The sequence below is a fragment of the Beta vulgaris genome, chromosome 1 (genome assembly GCF_026745355.1).
Source record: "Beta vulgaris subsp. vulgaris cultivar EL10 chromosome 1, EL10.2, whole genome shotgun sequence".
NCBI lineage: Eukaryota > Viridiplantae > Streptophyta > Magnoliopsida > Caryophyllales > Amaranthaceae > Beta > Beta vulgaris.
The window spans coordinates 48,946,694-48,966,399 of NC_079202.1; the positions used below are offsets into that span (position 1 = coordinate 48,946,694).

The window sequence follows — 19,706 nt, forward strand, 5'->3', positions numbered from 1 at the left end:
ATTTATAAGAAAAAACATAGTCATGTGGGGTCTTGTTTGATTCGTCTCAATTAGTATTTTATTAATATTCAATCGTTATAATTTTTACTAATATATAATGAAAGATATTTAAGTTTTAAAACGTGCATTGGAAGACGCGCATAAGAAAGTGAGAATGATAAAAAAAACAGAGGGAGTATATCATAAATTTTTTGTCAAAGTACATGAATAGCGTAAAAGTCAAAATATTACAAGTTAAAAAGAACGAGGTAAGTATAAATTATGTATGAATTTTCATGCTTATTATAGTTCATATGTAAAATACTAGCCTTTATATGCACGCGATGCATGCAAAACATGTAGATTAAATTAATTGTGTTATTACATCTAAAATAAGAGAATTTTAAATTTTTAATCCATTTGTCCCACTAAATCAGGGAGTTTTAGATTTTTCCAAAAATCTAGTGAATAGGTAAGTAACTGATTGTGTCATAAAATTTCGTTGTTTTATCTTTGTTGTGTCTTTCTTATCTTTTTTTTTTTAGTTTTTCTAATATTAGGTAGTTACGTCATTTTTTTCCTTTTTAAATTTTTTCGTGTCCCACCCATGTTGCCTTATATAATAGATATTAAATTTAAATAATGATTTTAATTAATGATTATATGAATTGTAGATAGGGCTGATAAGTTCTGATAAATTAAGTTGTGTGCTAGTAAGTTTACTTAGGTTTATTGTAAGGTCAATATGGGCTATCCATGGTCATTTCACAAATTGCTATGAAGTTCTAGTAAGCCAATAGGTTTGGATAAATTAAGACATGTTAGATTATTTAAGTTTAGGACATATAAGTTTAGATCTTAGACCTTTTAAAAGTTGGAGTTCAAACACTATTCAAATGAATAGTGTTCTGAGTCACAAAATGGTGAAATTCACTATTCCTTTTGGTGTCATGTGCTGCTCACATGTTCTATCTAAGTTGCATGGCACGCATCAGGCACGTGGTTGCTGGCTTCTCATTCTCGCAGGTTCTCTAATTTTCCCGCACCAATTTTTTCCGATGTTCTTCGCTTCTCTTTCTTCTCCACTTCTAATCTCTCACACTCACAACTCCACAAATCTACAAATCTACAATCTACAATCTACATCTACAAATCTACAAATCTACAAAATGGTGAAATTAACTATTCCTTTTGGGTTTCAATGTTTGCTGTTGAGTTTTTGGTTCTCTCGGATTTCTGGGTGTTCTCAAGCAAGACGCTGGCGGTGTGTTCGGTGTGCAGGTGAAATGGAGCTCGAATTGTGTTTAAATGGTCAGTTATACAATCGCTAATTGTTTAGTGCTGATTGTTAAACCATCTCAATTATAGTTCGATAATTTTGTTCACTATTTATGATCTTCTGGTGGGGGGAGGAATTAATTTTGCATTATTAGTTTAATTCCGTATTTCCGTATGTCTCATAATTATTATAATTACACTTATTATAATTATAATTATTAGAATTATTAGTTTAGTTTTGTTTTTCAAATAATCATGAATTTAATTTGCGCTGGGGAGGTGGCACAGCAGGACTTCAGTTAGCTGGTAATTGTTCCCCTTGTGTTCTAACCAGATTCTAACTAGGCAAAAAGCGAATTAGTTCCTCATTTTGAGGGTGAGGCCATACCAGGGCAAAAGGTTGTAGTACAATGCTCTCTATATTAAAATTTTAAAAAAACCACTGCCCTAGGGTTTCATCTTTCTTGCTCCACTATAAATAGCTCACTTTAGAACAAGCTGCCTCTTGGTCTGTGTCTTCTTCCTCACAGCTTGAAATTTCGTTTGAAAGTGGTAGGTCATTGCTCTACCTTTTCTTTCTACTAGCAACATTCTATGGCTGAGCATTGCTATTGCTTCTGATTATCTAATCATCTAATCATCAAGTCAACATACACGCAGACAAATTTGAACTTGGCTCAAGCACACAAACAAATAGAACTTGGCACAATAAATTAATGGATACTCTTGGACAAACGAACTAATGTGTATAAAATGATCAAACTTTATTAGCTAATTACAAAACTGACAAGAAACTAGCAAAATATATGCACATGTGTGTCAGTTGAATCAAACTTCCCAAGATTTGGCTTCCATAGACTCTGTTTTTCTTTGTGTTTGACTTCTATAGACTGTGTTTTTCTTTGTATATGATATTTGAGTTGCATAGATTGTGTTTTTCTTTGTATTCAATTTAAAGAGGGATGAAATGACAGATGCTGTTTGCATTCTGGTTATTGTTTGCTATTTCATGCTGTTCTCCTTTCCTAAGGAATTAGATTAGGAGACTCAATTATCTAATGTTTTGCGCTTTTCAAAAACAGCTTTCCCGACCTTGGAGGTGTTGGTGTGGAAAATCCTCTTAGTATATGTTTTTTCTTTGCTTGGTCAGTTATCTAAGCTTGCTAACAAACCATCTGCTGCATGTTTCCTCCGTTTTAAAAACAGCCTTCCCGACCTTAGGAGTGTTGGTGTGAAAAATCCTTTTAGTATAATGTGTTTGTTTGCTTGTTGCGTTATGTATTACCATGCTTCCTATGTTTCTTTGTTGTTCAACAATCATATAGCCAGTGTGTATGTTTGATTGGTCAGTCAATGATCATGTAGCCAGTATGTGGAGTGCTCTAGGTTAGAGGTCTAAAAAGTGCATGCTCTCTTGGTTTAGACAGGATGCTATAACATGGCCAATTGCTTACAGTTTTTTTTCGCTTTGTAAACTAACAACCTTTGTTTTTAACTGTAGGGTCCTATCTGATCTCCGTATATCAGCTGTAGCTAAACTGCAAGGCAATTCCTGGTAATTGCTTGCTTCATACGCAGTATTTTCCTCCTCTTAACAAGCTGTAGTTGTGTGGTCAATATTATTTGTTCACCGTACTTTGGTGAAGCTTGTGTGCTGTTGTGGTGGTATTTCGTTGGCTTGTTGTTCTGCTTATTAGGTAGCTTCGATGCTACTTTCCATTCGTTGTTTGTTGTGCATCATTTTAATATTGATACCTTGGAATTAGAATGTCAGTCTTAGAGAGAGTATCAGAAGTAGTTGTTTTTGCTACCTTAGGACATATGGTAGAACCTTATTTTCCAGATTAGTCACAATTGACTCTTAACATGTGATTTGGTCGGGATGTAGGAAGAGTTTAGAATGTAACGCTGTGGCTTTTCTAGTATGGTTGTTGTGCGTGAACGCCATCTGTAGTAAATTCCATTGTTTTATCTTAACAGGTTTTAAGCATGTCGCTCAGTTCAATGCGCATCCCATTCCAGCCTCTGCTAAAGCAGATTACTGAATGCCTGAGCTTCCAGGTCCCTGCCTATGGTGTTCTAGACTCATCTAAGAACAACGCTTGTGTAGCTGTGAGGCCGGAGTGTGGCCCGATTGCTTATGTGTATGTTGGTGGTGAGGCTACTACCTTAGATGAATCGTGCGACAGAGCTGCTGAGAAAGCTGTGCATGACCTCATTAGTAAATATGGTGTCCATGTTGAGGACTTCACAGCTGGGAAAAAACGCATGTTTGATAGATGTGGCCACCTTTATAGACTTAAGAGGGTTGAACTAGAAGGTGTTGAGAAAGGGTTCCCTTCAGGGATGCCATTAGAAGTTGAACACCTAAATGCTTCCAGTTCTGTTTGGCACACTACACTTGACTACATGAGTGTCTTACCTATGGTGGTCAAGCACACTCAAGCTCTGTTAACTCCATTAGAAAGCATATGCTTTGTTGGTGTTAAGCACACTTCGTGGCAGACAATTACATGCCCTCACAGTGCACATGGAACAACATGTATCTTTGGAAATGCCTGTGCTTCGTTGGCTGAATCCAAACAAAGTGTTGCAAAGAAGGCAATCACTTTTATGATGCATACATATAACTTTTCTATAATTGATGCTAACTACAAAGCTGCTGACTACACATCTATTCTGTGTGCTCTTGAAAGAGAAAGCTACTTAACTACCAAAGAGCGTGTGCTAAACATCCAAGAACCTATACAGCCTAGCCCTCTGGTTGTGGATCAAGATTGCTTGACTCCGCGCGGCAAACAATTCCAGATACCTACGATGGTATCACCTCCTTTCCCACCTAAGAAGCGTAAAGCCAGGTCATCATTCGGCAGCGTGCCAAGTACTAGCAAAAACTCTGCAGTCCCTCTCCTTTGTATTCCCTCTGAGCTTGAAACTGTTATGAAGCGCATCAAGAAAGATGGATGCTAGGCCTCTCAGCTGTCTATGTTGTTAGGAATTAGTTTAAATGGGTGCTTGTACTTGCTCTTTTGTATTAGGGAAAGGAACTCATGTTTTATGCTTGCCACTTTAACAGTTGCTTAGAGACATGTCTTAGTCTTTGCCACTATGTTAGTTATGGCTGCTTAAGAAGCATATGTATTTTCTTGTAATATGTAATTTAGTCCGTGTGGCTTACATGGGTTGTATTATATTTTGCGGATTTCTATGTGAGTAATGGGAATCTTATCTATAGTATTGTTCTTTTCTTCATTGCTCCTTTTGTTCTCAGTTTAAGTTGCCTACATAGTACAAAGTTTGTCTTGCTCATAATCCCAAGTGAGTGTGATTAGCATTCGAAGTTGGAGTTCTTGATACATTACGCTTTCCTATGCAGTGATCAAGTACTTAAGCATAACACCTCTTGCCTAAAAATACAGTGACTCATTAGTTCACTTTAATCACAGTTTGCACGACTTAAAACTTACACGAACCAAATCTCTTCATGTAATCACCCCACAGACAACGCAAGTTTCGCAGAGGCGTGGTAGATCTGATTACACTGTCCAATTTGGCACGTGCAGAAACATACTCCCAAAATCTTTTAAATCCTGCATAAAAAAAAAACTCCGATCTAGGCTAAGCCGGTTTGTAGAACCATATTCTTGTGTACATGAGAAAACCAGGTTACAATTGTTATGTTTATTTATGTGGAAATCAATCTAGCTATTCATTATCTATCTTCGCATTGCCATACTTTTGATTTAATAATGATCCTGTTTCTCTGTGGTATTTCACAAATGCAGGTGTGCTCTTTTCCAGCTTGGCAACGATGCAGCTCTCCATCACGATGTCACCTTCGCTCTAATCGACTATAGGAGCCATTACTATGGGTATTTCTACATAACTCTCTTTTAAGAATACTACTTAGAATTGTTAGCTATTTATGGTTCATGTGAATGCATGATGTAGTTGTCTACCCGATGGAAATTAGTATGCCTTGTTTCATGGTGCACTTACTTTTTTACAATGCTCTCTTCTAAGAATGTTACTTAGAATGATGTAGTTGTCTATTGTATGAACATTAGTTTACCTTGTTCCATGATGCACTTTTTTTTTTTCAAGGCTTCCTTTAAAGAATGTTACTAAGAATTGTTAGCTATTTATGGGTTATTTGAGTGCATGATGTAGCTGTCTGTCCTATGTAAATTAGTTTGCCTTGTTCCATGATGCGCTCTATCACAGAACTCTCTTTTAAGAATACTACTTAGAATTGTTAGCTATTTATGGTTCATGTGAATGCATGATGTAGTTGTCTATTCGATGGAAATTAGTATGCCTTGTTTCATGGTTCACTTAATTGTTTACAACGCTCTCTTCTACGAATGTTACTTAGCATGATGTAGTTGTCTATCGTATGAAAATAAGTTTGCCTTGTTCCATAATGTATTTTTTTTTTCAAGGCTTCCTTTTAAGAATGTTACTTAGAATTGTTAGCTACTTATGAGTCATGTGAATGCATGATGTAGCTGTTTATCCTATGTAAATTAGTTTGCCTTGTTCCATGATGCGCGCTATCTTTTACAATGCTTTCTTTTAAGAATGTTACTTAGAATGATATAGTTGTCTATCCGATGGAAATTAGTATGCCTTGTTCCATGATGCCTTTTTTTTTTGTACAAGGCTTTCTTTTAAGAATGTTACTTACAATTGTTAGCTATTTATGGATCATGTGAATGCATCTTGTAGTTGTCTATCCGATGGAAATTAGTAAGCCTTGTTCCATAATGCATTTGATCTAGCTTTCCAAGATGGAAGGAGATCTTATGCGCTTTCCGCGGTAGTGAGGTTGCAGTAGATTGTCCGCTCTAAGCTGATCCGCTCGAACTACCCTACAACACGTAACTCTGTCTGTCGAAGGCACATAAAATCTAACCACCTTTTCTGTGTTCGACATCCTACTTGATAAGCGTAGCATGTATGTTTAAAGGCTTACCAGATGCATCTGAACAGGTAAGACGAAGGTCCCTAGGACGAATGTTGCTAAACGTATGCGAGCGTTACAAGAGAATGCAACCAGTGCCAGCTCTCAAGGTTTTCTAAGTTCAAACGTTAACCCTAGGCAGTATAACATAACCCGCATGTTAGCTAGCACACCTGAATGTGTGGCACTGCCCAAGCAGCCTAAAGTCAAAAGGCAGAAAAAAAAAACACAAAGTACATGGCAATTCTTCCTACCTTCTGTGTTATGAATTCTTACTTGATATATATTATATGTAGTCAACTAATAGGTATTTTCGGGTGAATCAGTTGGGGCTGCTATTAGTGTTGGCCAGGAGATGCCAACAGCAGCGCTGACTTTGCCTCCAGTAGAATGCTGTTCTAAGTGCTCAGCAATTAGATTTATTTTTGAACCGCTTGGATTTTGTTGTTCAGATGGTGAAGTTGAGATTGCATCCAATTCATTCCCATCAGAACTCATTCGACTCTTCACTTCCCTAGATGATGATGCTGTGCACTTTAGAACATATGCACGCCTTTATAATAACCTCTTTGCTTTCAGTTCTCTCGGTGGCGACTTTGATTCATGCACTCAAAAAGGCATTTACGTATTCAAGTTACATGGCCAAATCTATCACTTTATACCAAATCTGTTACCTACAAACGATAACCCAAAATTCTTACAACTATACTTCTATGATGCTCAGCATGAATCAGAAAATCGTTTGAATCTGTTCCCTGAATTGAGGGCTGATGTGATCGCTATTTTGATGGAAATCATGCAGCACAACCCCTATGCTAAATTTTTCAAATCCCTTCGCGAACTTGATGTTGCGGAGGATACAGAAATACGATTAAACAAAGATCATGTGCTTGACCAGCGCGTATATAATGCTCCAACTGCTGAAGAGGTCGCTGTAATATGGGCCGAGGATTCTGCAACCAGCGTGACTGGTGGGCCCCATATTATTGTCCATGGTAAGGCTGAACGTGAGCACAGGATCATGCACTATTATGGCTGTTATGATCCGCTGCAGTATCCCCTCCTTCGGCCCTACGGTGATTGTGGTTGGCATCACGGTCTTAAAAAAACAGGCAGTGGTGGACGTAGGCAGCGTGCGCTTGCTCAGCAAAACTTCGCTGCAGCATTAGCGACGGATGTAGATACCTTCTTAGCTGGTGTAGCTTCGGGTTAGCTTGATTACTTTGCCCCCTTTTTCCAATGAATCGTCCCACCTAGCTACTTGAATCAATAACCATTGTAATCTATTGCTTTCTTAGTTGCGGCGCAGGTTAAAACGAGTAGAACCCATATTTCTTGCAGGGCATATTATGCATATCTTCTGCAAATGCGTTCTCGTAACTACATTTTGCGAGCGTGTCGGTTATTCCAACAATTCATTGTTGATATGTATGTGAAGCTTGAAAACACCCGTTTGGATTTTTTTAGGCACAACCAAGCAACAATTCGGGCAGAGTTGTATCAAGGCATTTTGGATTGCATTGAAGGTGGCGAGAATAGTGGAGCTAATGTGGGTCATAGAGTTATTCTGCCGCCTACCTTCCTTGGTGGCCCCCGTGACATGAAGCGGCGTTACTTAAATGCACTGACTCTGGTGCAACGATATGGCAAGCCTGATCTATTTATTACAATGACATGTAATCCAAACTGGCGAGAGATAAAGGCCTGTCTTGCTCCAGGTGAATTTGCCCAACTACGGCCAGATATTGTTGCCCGTGTTTTTCGTGCGAAGTTGCTCAACTTGAAAAAAATGCTTGTCGAGGACAGTGTTTTGGGTGAGGTTGCAGCATACACGTATGTTGTTGAATTCCAAAAACGCGGTTTACCACATGCACACTTATTGCTTATTATGAAGCCATCTTACAAAATCAAAGAACCTGATGCATTTGACAAGTTTATAAGTGCTGAAATTCCTGATGAGAGCAACCCTCACTTGCGGAGAATAGTTTTAAGCCACATGATGCATGGCCCATGTGGAAAAGCTAACACCGAATGTCCTTGTATGAAACACAAAAGTAGCCCAGGAACATGCAAGTATGGGTATCCAAAGGCATTTAGAGAAGAAACGAGTACACATGAAAATGGTTTTCCGCTTTACAGGCGGAGAAATAGTGGCCAAAATCCTATCATCCGCAAGTTCGCCATGGACAATAGATGGGTTATCCCATATAATCCTTACCTCTCCGCTCTCTTTGATTGTCATTTAAATGTTGAAGTTTGCTCAACCATCCAAGCAGTGAAATACATATACAAGTATGTTTACAAAGGGCATGACAAAATTTCATTTGCTGTGTCAAATCAAAAAGAATCAAAACCAGTTGATGAAATTACACAATTCCAAACTGGTCGTTGGGTCTCGCCGTGTGAGGCTGCATGGAGAATTTTTTCATTTGATCTGTTTGAAATGTATCCTCCTGTGCTCCCCCATCAAGTTCATTTGCCCAATGCACAAACAGTCCAGTTCAATCCCACGGAACAACTTGCTCGCATTGTGGCAAGTGATGCAAGGTCTCGAACATCGCTCACCGAGTTTTTCAAAGTAAATGCAGCTGAAAACGGTGCAGCCCAGTTATTATACTCAGAGTTTCCAGAACATTACGTGTGGACTGCTTCTGCAAAAACATGGACTAAAAGAATCCACAAAAGATTTGTTGTTGGCCGTTTAATATTTGTTGTTCCAGCAGAGGGTGAGCGATACTTCCTACGCCTTCTTCTAGCTAATGTACGTGGACCTAAGTCATTTGATGACCTGCGAACCGTCGATGGTCACCTATGTGCAACATTCCAAGAAGCAGCATTAAAATTAGGCTTACTTGAAGAAGATGATTCCATTATCAGGTGCATGGAAGAGGCATCTGGTGTTGAGATGACAAGTGCATTGCGCGGTTTGTTCACGACAATCTTAATATTTTGTAAGCCTAGCAACCCTCTGGCCTTGTGGCACCAGTTCTACAGTAACCTATCTGAGGACTTCGCGCGGAAGTTCCCACACGAAAAGGCTAAAATTGCGCTACTAACTATAAAAGCAGTTGAACAGCTCCTTGAAGATATGGGGAAAACTTTGGAAGATTTTGATCTGCATGGTTTGAAGGGGTCTGAAAGTGATGAGATCAGAAGAACTAAAGATATTGTTGATGCACTTGATGCACCAATACCAGATGAGTACAAAGAAGCACGCGTGCATTTGAATTGCAAGCAACAGGAGGCATTTAATTCTATTATGGAACACATTCAAAGGGGGGAAGCTGCCACCTTCTTTGTAGACGGCCCAGGAGGAACGGGCAAGACGTACCTTTATCAAGCACTGTATGCAGAAGTACGTTTGATGAACAAAATTGTACTACCTGTAGCAACGTCAGGTATTGCTGCAGCAAACATAGTCACTGGACGAACTGCTCATTCACGGTTTAAAATACCTCTTGATCATACTGTTTCGAAGGCTTGCAACGTGTCCAAGCAAAGCGGACTTGCAGCGCTTATAAAAGAAACTTCGTTAATCATTTGGGATGAGTCTTCAATGGCTCGGAAGGAAAACATAGAATCGCTGGACCTACTGTTGCGAGACTTATATGATCCCAATGTTCCATTTGGAGGAAAAGTTGTTGTCTTTGGTGGTGATTTCCGTCAAGTTTTGCCTGTCGTGCCACAAAAAACTCAAAATGAAGTTGTTGAAGCTAGCCTTGTGTCATCTACATTGTGGTCCACATTTACGCGCTTTAGCCTCACCGAAAATATGCGTGCACGAGAAGATCAGGCATTCTCTGAATTCTTACTTGATCTTGGGAATGGATCGCTTCAAACTGCTGAAGTTGCATCTATTCGAATACTGCCACAGATTGTTCTTCCATTTGATGCGAATCCCAATTGTGTGGGTGAGCTTGTAAGAAGCGTCTTCCCAGAGATCAGTGTAGGTCCATTTCCTGACAATTTCTTTACAGATCGAGCTGTTTTAACTCCTATGAATGAAGATGTTGATGGAGTGAACAACGATCTGATAGCCAAGTTTCCTGGAGAGTCAGTTGTCTACAAGAGTTTTGATATGATTCTTGATGATGCTTGCAACATGTATCCAACAGAGTTCCTAAACACCCTCTGTCCAGGCGGTATGAGTCCGCATGAATTAGTCTTGAAAGAAAACAGCCCGGTTATTCTACTGCGAAACCTTGCTCCAGCTGCTGGTTTGTGCAATGGTACACGATTGATTTGTAAGCGCTTTCTTCCAAAAATTATTGAATGTGTGATAATTACTGGTCATCACAAAGGTGAGTATGTGTTCTTGCCCCGCATCAATCTCAGGCCATCCATATCAGCTAACTACCCTTTCCAATTCCAAAGAAAACAGTTTCCTATAAAGCTCAGTTTTGCAATGACTATTAACAAGTCACAAGAAGAGGGTACAAAACACTAGATCAGGTTGGCTTGAATCTGCATCGACCTTGTTTTTCTCACGGTCAGCTGTACGTAGGCTTGTCTCGTGCACGGAAATCAAGTAAAGTTAAGGTGCTGTCCAGCCTATCTCCACAGGTCCAAGCTACCACTGTTAAGAATGTTGTTTCTTTTAAAGTGCTAGAAAAAGCGAGCATTATATAATAACATTTTGAGAACGGTGAGGCTCACTTCGTTTCATTTAAAAGGTTTTATCTTTCTACGTTTCGCTACAACTCTTTTAGTCCTTAGTCATGCTTTTTTCCAGTACATCTGGCATCTACGCTTAATACGAGTACAGTCCAATAAACTTAGTAAGACCATGTTGGCTTCCATTGTTAATCTCCTGTGGTGTGTTTGCTTATTTCAACCCTCTTTGTAGCCATGTGATTGAAGCATTCGATTCATGTTTGTGCGCTTATTATGCTACCCTGCGCTTTACAGATTCCGTTGTGGTTCCTCTTACGTAGCTATTTCACTGCCCTCTTGATAGCAAAGTAAAAAAGAATACCTCAGGTAATTCCTTTCACTAATATACAATTTTCGGTCTTACAAAGATTTTAACAACACCAGTGTAAATGGCCTGTTCCCTTTGTTCTTTCTCTTGACAAACTATTTACTAATCACAACGTTGCAAATTGCAGTGGAAGACCTACAGACTCCTTTAATTGACTGCTCCGTCTAGATGTGCTTCTATTCCAGCTGGCCTTGAAGAACTACTCCTATGCACCCGCATCTTCACTGCTCTCCGCCAATATTAGATATGTATTTAGCTAGCCTAATTCTACCTAATAGCACACTCAGTGGCACGCTGTATTTCCAAATTGTTACATAACATAACATCTTTGCACTTTGTTATCTTTAAACTCTTAAAGAGTGCTTGAATTGCAAGCGTACACCTGCTGCTTGTGTTTCCACTGCAGGTTTACAGTTAAATAAGTCGCTGTTTTTCAGGTGTTCTGTCAAGTCATAGTACTGTCCATATTGGCTTGTGTGCCGTGCTCCTAAGCAAGCGCTGCTGTGATGACCTTCCTTCCTTGTTTAAATTTTCTTTTAAAATGCAATTGAGTTGATACTTGAAGGTCTCAATCTCACAAGGAATGTTATTCAATGTTTACAAGGCGTTTGGATAGAGTGGCTGTGTGATTGATGACTTGATGTGAATCTTAATTCTTAACCATCTAGAAATAGACATCTGCGACTCTTTGACAAGATGCCTTGTCGCTCCATGTGCTATTGCTTGAGATCTTGGAGAAAAAGCCAAGTAGCTTAACATTGTTGATATTACAAAAGTAAGTGTCGAATATTTACTTTGGTAATCTATATTATGCAAGGATATACACCTATTCATGTTTGGTATATATATTATGTTAAAGTAGCTTGACATCCTAATCCTAAGCCATACAAAAACAGAGGATCGAAAGAACGGTTGCTGACTTAATTCATTCATTAGTTCTTAGAACAGTTTCAACACATTCTCTTTTAACAGTTAAGGGGATTACAGATGCATAATTTGGAATCAGAACTTTAATGTATTGTTTTTTACACGTCTCATTTCTCAGAGTCTTCTGTGTGAATGCTAACTGAGTTTTCATCTTGACAGGTTGAGAATATTCTAATTATGAGCCATAGTTGCTGTGGGGGAATCTGTGCTCTCATGGGTATGCAGGATGAAGAAGAAGATTCAGAGTTCCAGGTCTGCTCAGTTATTATTAGACATGGCCACACTGTGGACTACTAATTTTTATAGCGGTACAAAGTTTTTTGATTCGATTCCTTGATGCTTACTAGGAGCTGCATTAGGACTTGAGTAATTGTTGCCAAAAATGCAAGGATTAGCACCAAATCTGTGGCTTCCAATCTCAGTTTTGACCACCAATGTCGACATTGTGAAAAGGTGCACATCATTGGCAAACTCTAAACTTTGGATAGCAATGAACAACGGTTTTAGTTTCATTCTCTTGGTTATGCATGAATTTCTTCTACTTCCTTCGTTCTAAAATAGTTTTCTTGCATCTTCTTTTCAAGTGTTATGTTAAAATGTTAAACCGCTCTATCTCTCCTCGTATGTTTTCTTGCATCTCCGCTTTTTCCTTTCTTCTAAATTTTAAATCAAAAATGCTAAGCTGTAGCATACATAAAATCAAAAGAAGATTCAAATAATATTCCAAAAGGAGCAGTGCTGCTGTGCTGTATATTTAAATGAACTTACAGTGTGGTATTTTTCTAGCTGTTAATAATCATTTTCTTTCCTATCTGCAATGTTTCAATGTAATTTTTTTTTCTCTGTGGTCTATCGATGGTAATCTGTACCTATATATTCTCATGCTACTTAATCTAAATCCTTCTTCCCTTTTTTCCCGCGCTATCATATAATATCTCTTTTCCACCCCTAATTTGTGTCATTTTGAACTAATCAAGTATTTTCCTCTTGAAAGAGATGCCAGCAACACAGCTTGCTTGATTCAAATTTAGTTATTGTTATCCTAACCCTTCTACACTCCCACATTTTAAAAATAAGAGGAGATATTGACTTTAGACTCTTATTGTATTGTGCAGCTCATTGAGGCATTCCAGAAATGTCATGCAGATCACTCCTTGCCTATTCCTCACCCCTAGCTCTCTTTGTAATTATTTACAAATTGATATACACAAAACAGTTAAATGCGGCATAGTTCAACTCAGAACTCAAACGCAAGCTACCTGCCATCTTGAGCTGAGCTATCTTACATTCAGGTCCAGTTGGCCTGGACTTGCTCATATCACTAAACATTATTTCATTCGATCATGCTATCAAACATGTATTGATGTCCTTGTGGCCCATGATTTAGTATTATACATTGAGACAATCACTCTATTTGTTGTGCTCCTTAAAAGCAAAAACAAAAAGCTTTATGTCATTATCTCTTCTTCCAAATGTTATACTACGGTGATTGCTTATTCCCTTTCTCAAAATGCGCTCCTTTAATCTTAATCATTTTATGCTTCTGTTTGTGTAACAGGATTTTGTTCTGAACTACACGAATACCATGCCTCAAGCCTGCATTGGCTAAGTCTACTTATTCCATAACAAAACTTGATATGAATTGTGAGCTTCTTGCACCTAGACTTCCGACTTTAGTTACCATTACTATTCATTAACCTATGTCCATTTCTTTCGAGTCGCTCTCTGGAACATTTGTCTGCTTTATTGAATTGTTTTACTTTGTGTGCGCTTAAGTAACCATTCTAAATGGTGTCCGAATAATCTACTCAAGTGCTACTCGATCTAGCTAATATATTGGCTTCGAAATTGAACCAGGCCTATTATTTAGCTAATAAATATACATTCATGTATACAATATTGTACTAATTTCACGTTTAATATTATTATGTTGTATTGAATCTATGACTGATACAGAAATGGCTTGTACATCTACACCAACCAATCTTTGTTCTTCTCTCTACAGATTGTATCAAAGTACTACGCTACAGTCCTCTTCATTTTAATATACATACACTTACAAAATGTTGTGCTGTATTCACTTTAAATATTATTATGGTGTACCTGTACTGCATCTGTTCTAAAGTTACCTTTTCTAACACACTATATTGTTTAAAGTACACCAACTTTATGTGCTGGTAAAGCACAACAGTGAGAAGAACAACTCCTGATAGCGACATGTCTGTTTGAGAAACCTAGGTGCTCACTCAATCTACATTATCCATATTTCTTTCCAAAAAAGGACACAGGGAGTCCCTATTGACTGTTGCAAATCGCCAGCCTGTTCTTTTTGCCTTTTCTTCTTTCACTCCTCATCTAAAAGTTCAACTGACCACAATAACTCACTCTAAAACTAACTACTTTCTAACGCTCTACCTCTCAGCAAAGTTAAGCATAGCTACCAACTCAAGGTAAGTTTGGTTTTCAATGGCTTTTCTCTAATTTTATACAGTCCTGTTGTCTTCAATGAATGCTCTTCTCCTGCTTTATTCCATTTTTTGTCTTATTTTGTATGTGCATTTAAAGCTTCCACCTTATGTTTCTCAGTTCTTTGCATTTATACATCGAATTCCCTTCAACCTGTGCATATCACTCAGCTACAAAGTATAACTCTAATATAGGCATGTACAAAAAGTTTCCCAACCCTAACTATTTGCTCAAACAATTAAAGCAACCACCTAACTAATCACATATTTTTAACCAAAAATGCTATTTTTCCAAATACTTTGCATCCTTGCTTATGTCTACATAATATACTTTTATGCTACGAAAAAAAACAACTCATTTAGCTAATCCCATCACCTAGATTTGTATATCTATTGTGTAGCTAAGGCTCTAAACTATAAAAATTAAGAATTATATTTACATAGTGTGCTTCTACGTTTAAAAAGACTTCGGCTGACTGATTTAGAAATTTGCAACATTACGCTTTTGTTTTTTAGTACTATCTTGCTGACTTAAGGTTTACAACAGCTAGATTTAGAAGGGTTGCAAAAATATGTTCATTATCATGTTACACTCTACTTTCTTTGTTAACCACCTAACTATTCACATATTTTTAACCAAAAATGCTATTTTTCCAAATACTTTGCATCCTTGCTTATGTCTACACAATATGCTTTTATGCTACGAAAAAAAACAACTCATTTAGCTAATCTCATCACCTAGATTTGTATATCTACTGTGTAGCTAAGGCTCTAAACTATAAAAATTAAGAATTATATTTACATAGTGTGCTTCTACGTTTAAAAAGACTTCGGCTGACTAATTTAGAAATTTGCAACATTACGCTTTTGTTTTTTAGTACTATCTTGCTGACTTAAGGTTTACAACAGCTAGATTTAGAAGGGTTGCAAAAATATGTTCATTATCATGTTACACTCTACTTTCTTTGTTAACTAAATAGAATTACAGCTATTCAAAGCTTACAAATAATTAACTGGTGTCACGTAGGAGAATCATTATGCTAATTTGTGTAGCTCTATTATCAGACTTAGCATTCTTGCTTCATAATTCTCTGCTATATCTTGCTAGCATATCAGTTTACTCCGCAATTTAACTAGCCTGTTCTATATCTTTATTATATGTACCACCATAAGGTGTTTTCCTAGACTAGACCACGTCGCTAGCGATCTATACAGAAAGCTGTTCTATTTACCTATGCTTATTTTTTATCGTGGCCCTCTGTAAAAAAGTCATCAACTAAGCTGCCGAACTGGAATTCACATATTGGTTATGCCTAACACGTGTGTATGCACCTTCTTTTGCAGCATGAAACCTGAGAAAACTTACCTCGATAAGTTAACTCCCACAACCAAAGCATACAAGGTAAAAGTGAAGCTCAAGGAAAAATCACGTACATTGGTTTCGCCTCAAAAAAAGACTCGCTACCAACAACTACTCTTTGAAGATGAAAAGGTAATGAACTTACTATACACTACATTTCCCTACGTTTAGATTTTCAATTGCCAATCGATAGTCTTGCTTTCTTTTCCTTCACCAACAATAAGTTTTGAACCACTATTTGGCCTGTGCTCATTACCATTGCGCTCATTACCATTAATGCACCTGTACATTATAAATAGCTACTTGACATACTACTGATTTTAATGGTAGGGTAATACAATGCGCGGAGCATTGTTTGAGAATCAGATTGAGGAATATGAATCTGTCTTCAAGAGTAACCATGAGTACGAGATTGCAAATGCACCCCTAAAAGCAGTGCTGGGTCGCTACGCCACGCGGGAAGATGATTGTCAGATGAGCTTTGGAGGTCAAGCCATGATCCAAGACTTAGATCCTGAAGCAAAGCCTGCGGAACCTGAATATCAACCAATAGCTGCTATTCCGCGCACAACTGATGCCAGTGATCGATACGGTGCGTAGTCCTGTTCTTTTTACTCGCTTTAACATTTGCGCTAATCTTAACTGTGTCTCTTCCGCTTTTTAGATGTGCTAGGCATTGTGCTCTTCGTTGAGGATACCCGAGCAATCACAACTTCAGCTGGTGTTGCACATGAAGTGCGAGAGATTGTCATTACTGACCATAGGTTTGAACTACTTATTCACATATTTATATCTTTTGAAATCTACACGCAACCACTAATGAACACCCTCTTTTCTACTGCAGCACTGAACAACCCTTGACCATTTCAGTGTGGGACGATCTTACAGGAACAGAAATAAACTTCCTAAAATCATGGGCTGGGCCAACCCTTGTCGTTGGCTTTACATCTCTTAAGCCATCTACCCACAAAGGTAATCTTTCCCATACTATGCACCTAAATGAAAAGCAACTCTTAAACCTACCTGAGAGCTTTAATGCATACATAATTTCATCTTTACGCCTTTCTTACATATGGTGTGTTTCACTTATCTAAATATTTACATTCCTGAATAACCTATCCTGCATACATTCACAAACTCTATGTTATTCCTCAGACGCCTAATAAATACCAACTTGCAAAATGTTGCCTTACATACACATTTGTACTTAAACTTTAACTCACACATCTCTCTTCCAGGCTTTTCTCTATCAACTACTATGACAACTGTGTTTGACCGAAATCCAGTTGGAGATAGAGCAAATGCGTTGCGCAAATGGTTTGACCGTTCAATACATAGTAGCTCACATCCACTACTTCAACTAGTCTATATCTTACGTATTCCTAAACATGACTATAGGTCTGAAGAGAAGCGTGCACTGGTGCTTGCAAGGATGGAACGCATCCGTGAGGTTCGAGATCCCTCTGAACAAAATGAAATCCGCTCCATTGAGTCGATCAAGCTAAAACAGGTAATCCATTCAACTCTTTATGCCCAGCTGGTCTGTTTGTTGAGAATTTGCACTGCCATGTGTTCCTTACTGAATTAAGCCATCTAATTAGTAGCCGGAATCGTCCTCCAAAACACAGGTTGGAAATACTCTCCAAGAGGAAAAGCATTGGATTAAGGTTACCATTCCAGAACCCACACAATCTAAAATTGTGCCATATGTCGGATGTAACAACTGTGGTAAGAGAACTGAAGTGGATTGCAACACCTCTTTCACATGCAAGTTCTGCAACAAAGAAGGCTGCATAGTAGCACCTAGGTATTTCTTGCATCAATGCACCATTTCACAAGTACCATTTACTTACACTTTTTAATCTATTTGCCCTATTGTCATTGTACAGAATCACTTTCAAATTCGACGCTACTGATGACACTGGAGAGATGACCTTCACAGCTTTCACACAAGAGTGTGAAGCTCTTTTCAAGATGACTTCATCTGAGATATACACTCAGATTACTGATGTGAGTACAACTGCCTTGCATAATAATTAGTTTGGTTTCATGGCACCCTACATCATGGTCGTTCATTTCTCTACTCTTAACGCTTGAACTCCTTGACTTTGCTGTTCCCCTATGCCCAATGGCCTGCATGCGCCGATGCGTGGCACCTTAGGTAAGGCAACAGAATGGTTCATAGAACTAATTTGCACCCTCACTAAGACCTTTTAGCACTCACTTGAACAGGAAAACTGAAAACACCTCATGTGTGAATACAAGTCCACTTCATTTTGGACCAACCTATCTATACTTTGCTCAGCCTAACTAAGAAATAATCAACCTAATCACAGGAACTTAGGTATGTTTTCCCTTTTTTTTCCCCTTTTCCCAAACAATTACTTCATAATCTCAAATGTTAAATGTTTCTGTTAAGGTATTCCACCTTGTAACAACTATATCAGTATGGTTGAACCCAGTACTATTTAGTTATTTACAGCCCTTCATAAAAACATAGTGACCTGTTGTAATTAACACACCATTCCACTCACCGCTGTAGCTAATTAATTGTTATATTCAGGTCATATACTACAATATAATTTCCATATTCATTCAGATTTCTCTGTGAAACTAAACACAACACACTTAAACCATGTTTCATATTCTGATGCAGAACATGTTTGACTTTGCGCCGATTGCACACCGCCTCAGCTCAGAACCATTTTTCCTACAGATTGGGCCGGGAACTGCGCTTGCTCGGTATAAGATCTTGACTTGGGTTCCGAAGATGATTAGCTGGAATTAGTGCATCTCAGATAACCAAGCTGACTTTTTTTGCATAATGTGGGCTTCTGATAGGAACAAGGACCTTTTGTCTACCTAACTTCTACTCATGTTCTTTGTTCCTATACGACACCCCTACTACTTGCCAATTAATATTTAGTTTAGCTTTGCAATAGCAAGTGGTATGTGTTACATTAATTAGGAACTAACCTTTTGTACCGGGCCCTTTTGAGTGCGGAGACACTTAACATAAACTCTAGCAAAAACTGACTGGATTTGTAGCTTTCCTCTTTTTTGTGCAAACACCTTGCATCAGGTCTAGCATGATATTAACAGGTTTGTAATATTACTTGTGCACACTACCTTATCAAGTTTGCATACTTGATCTCTATAAGATGTCCCTTTATTTATATTTCTTTGTTCTTGACCATTTGTTTAGATCCATATTCTTACTATGCCTTCAATTTGGCTAAGCAGTTGCTCACATTGTCACTATTTATCACTTTAGCAATATTTCAAGAAAACAATGCATCTTCACTTTTTAAAAAACATCTAACTCATTGTATAGATTCCAATAGTTTCCTATTGACATGCCATAACATGACTTACACCTCATTCCACCCACTGTTACCTCCATATTGGCTATATTCTTTTTAGCCTTGTGCTCAGTTCCTATGTTCTGCAAAAATGACCTTAACCGTTGCGGTTACATCCATGTTTCTACAATGCTTACAATTTAGCTAAGAGATTTAGATAAGCCATCGCTTACTTTTTAAAAAGGAATCACCTGATTCATTGTATAGATTTACACACCTTTTCCACTCACATATCATCGTTATTAGTAAAGTTTTTAGAAAACAAAAATATCTCTAAGGTATACTTATTAAGTTTGTACGTCCAACCGCTCCATGTTAATAAGGTTCCTTTTAAAACTATGTGAAAGAAACACAAGCTTTTACAATTACTACACTTTAATCTAAAAAAATA

General features: G+C 38.0%; 3 protein-coding genes across 3 annotated transcripts; all 3 read left to right on the top strand.

Moving 5' to 3' along the window:
* The first annotated feature begins 135 nt into the window (after positions 1-135).
* Positions 136-4,376, top strand: LOC125499595 (uncharacterized). The gene is made up of 3 exons (XM_057396437.1): positions 136-1,290; positions 2,759-2,812; positions 3,238-4,376. Exon 3 carries the CDS (start codon positions 3,247-3,249, stop codon positions 4,225-4,227), a length of 981 nt encoding a protein of 326 aa, XP_057252420.1. The 5' UTR covers positions 136-1,290; positions 2,759-2,812; positions 3,238-3,246; the 3' UTR covers positions 4,228-4,376.
* A 2,199-nt stretch (positions 4,377-6,575) lies between these two features.
* Positions 6,576-10,667, top strand: LOC130590255 (uncharacterized). Its single transcript, XM_057392321.1, has 2 exons — positions 6,576-7,428; positions 7,519-10,667. Exons 1-2 carry the CDS (start codon positions 6,576-6,578, stop codon positions 10,665-10,667), a joined length of 4,002 nt encoding a protein of 1,333 aa, XP_057248304.1.
* Positions 10,668-12,173: 1,506 nt separating this feature from the next.
* Positions 12,174-19,022, top strand: LOC125492271 (replication protein A 70 kDa DNA-binding subunit B-like). The gene is made up of 12 exons (XM_057396439.1): positions 12,174-12,380; positions 12,476-12,581; positions 13,687-13,772; positions 15,938-16,085; positions 16,284-16,545; positions 16,618-16,717; positions 16,798-16,925; positions 17,192-17,270; positions 17,352-17,463; positions 17,582-17,760; positions 17,843-17,963; positions 18,610-19,022. The coding sequence occupies exons 4-12, from the start codon at positions 15,939-15,941 to the stop codon at positions 18,739-18,741; spliced, it is 1,260 nt and encodes a 419-aa protein (XP_057252422.1). The 5' UTR covers positions 12,174-12,380; positions 12,476-12,581; positions 13,687-13,772; position 15,938; the 3' UTR covers positions 18,742-19,022.
* The last annotated feature ends 684 nt before the right edge of the window (positions 19,023-19,706 follow it).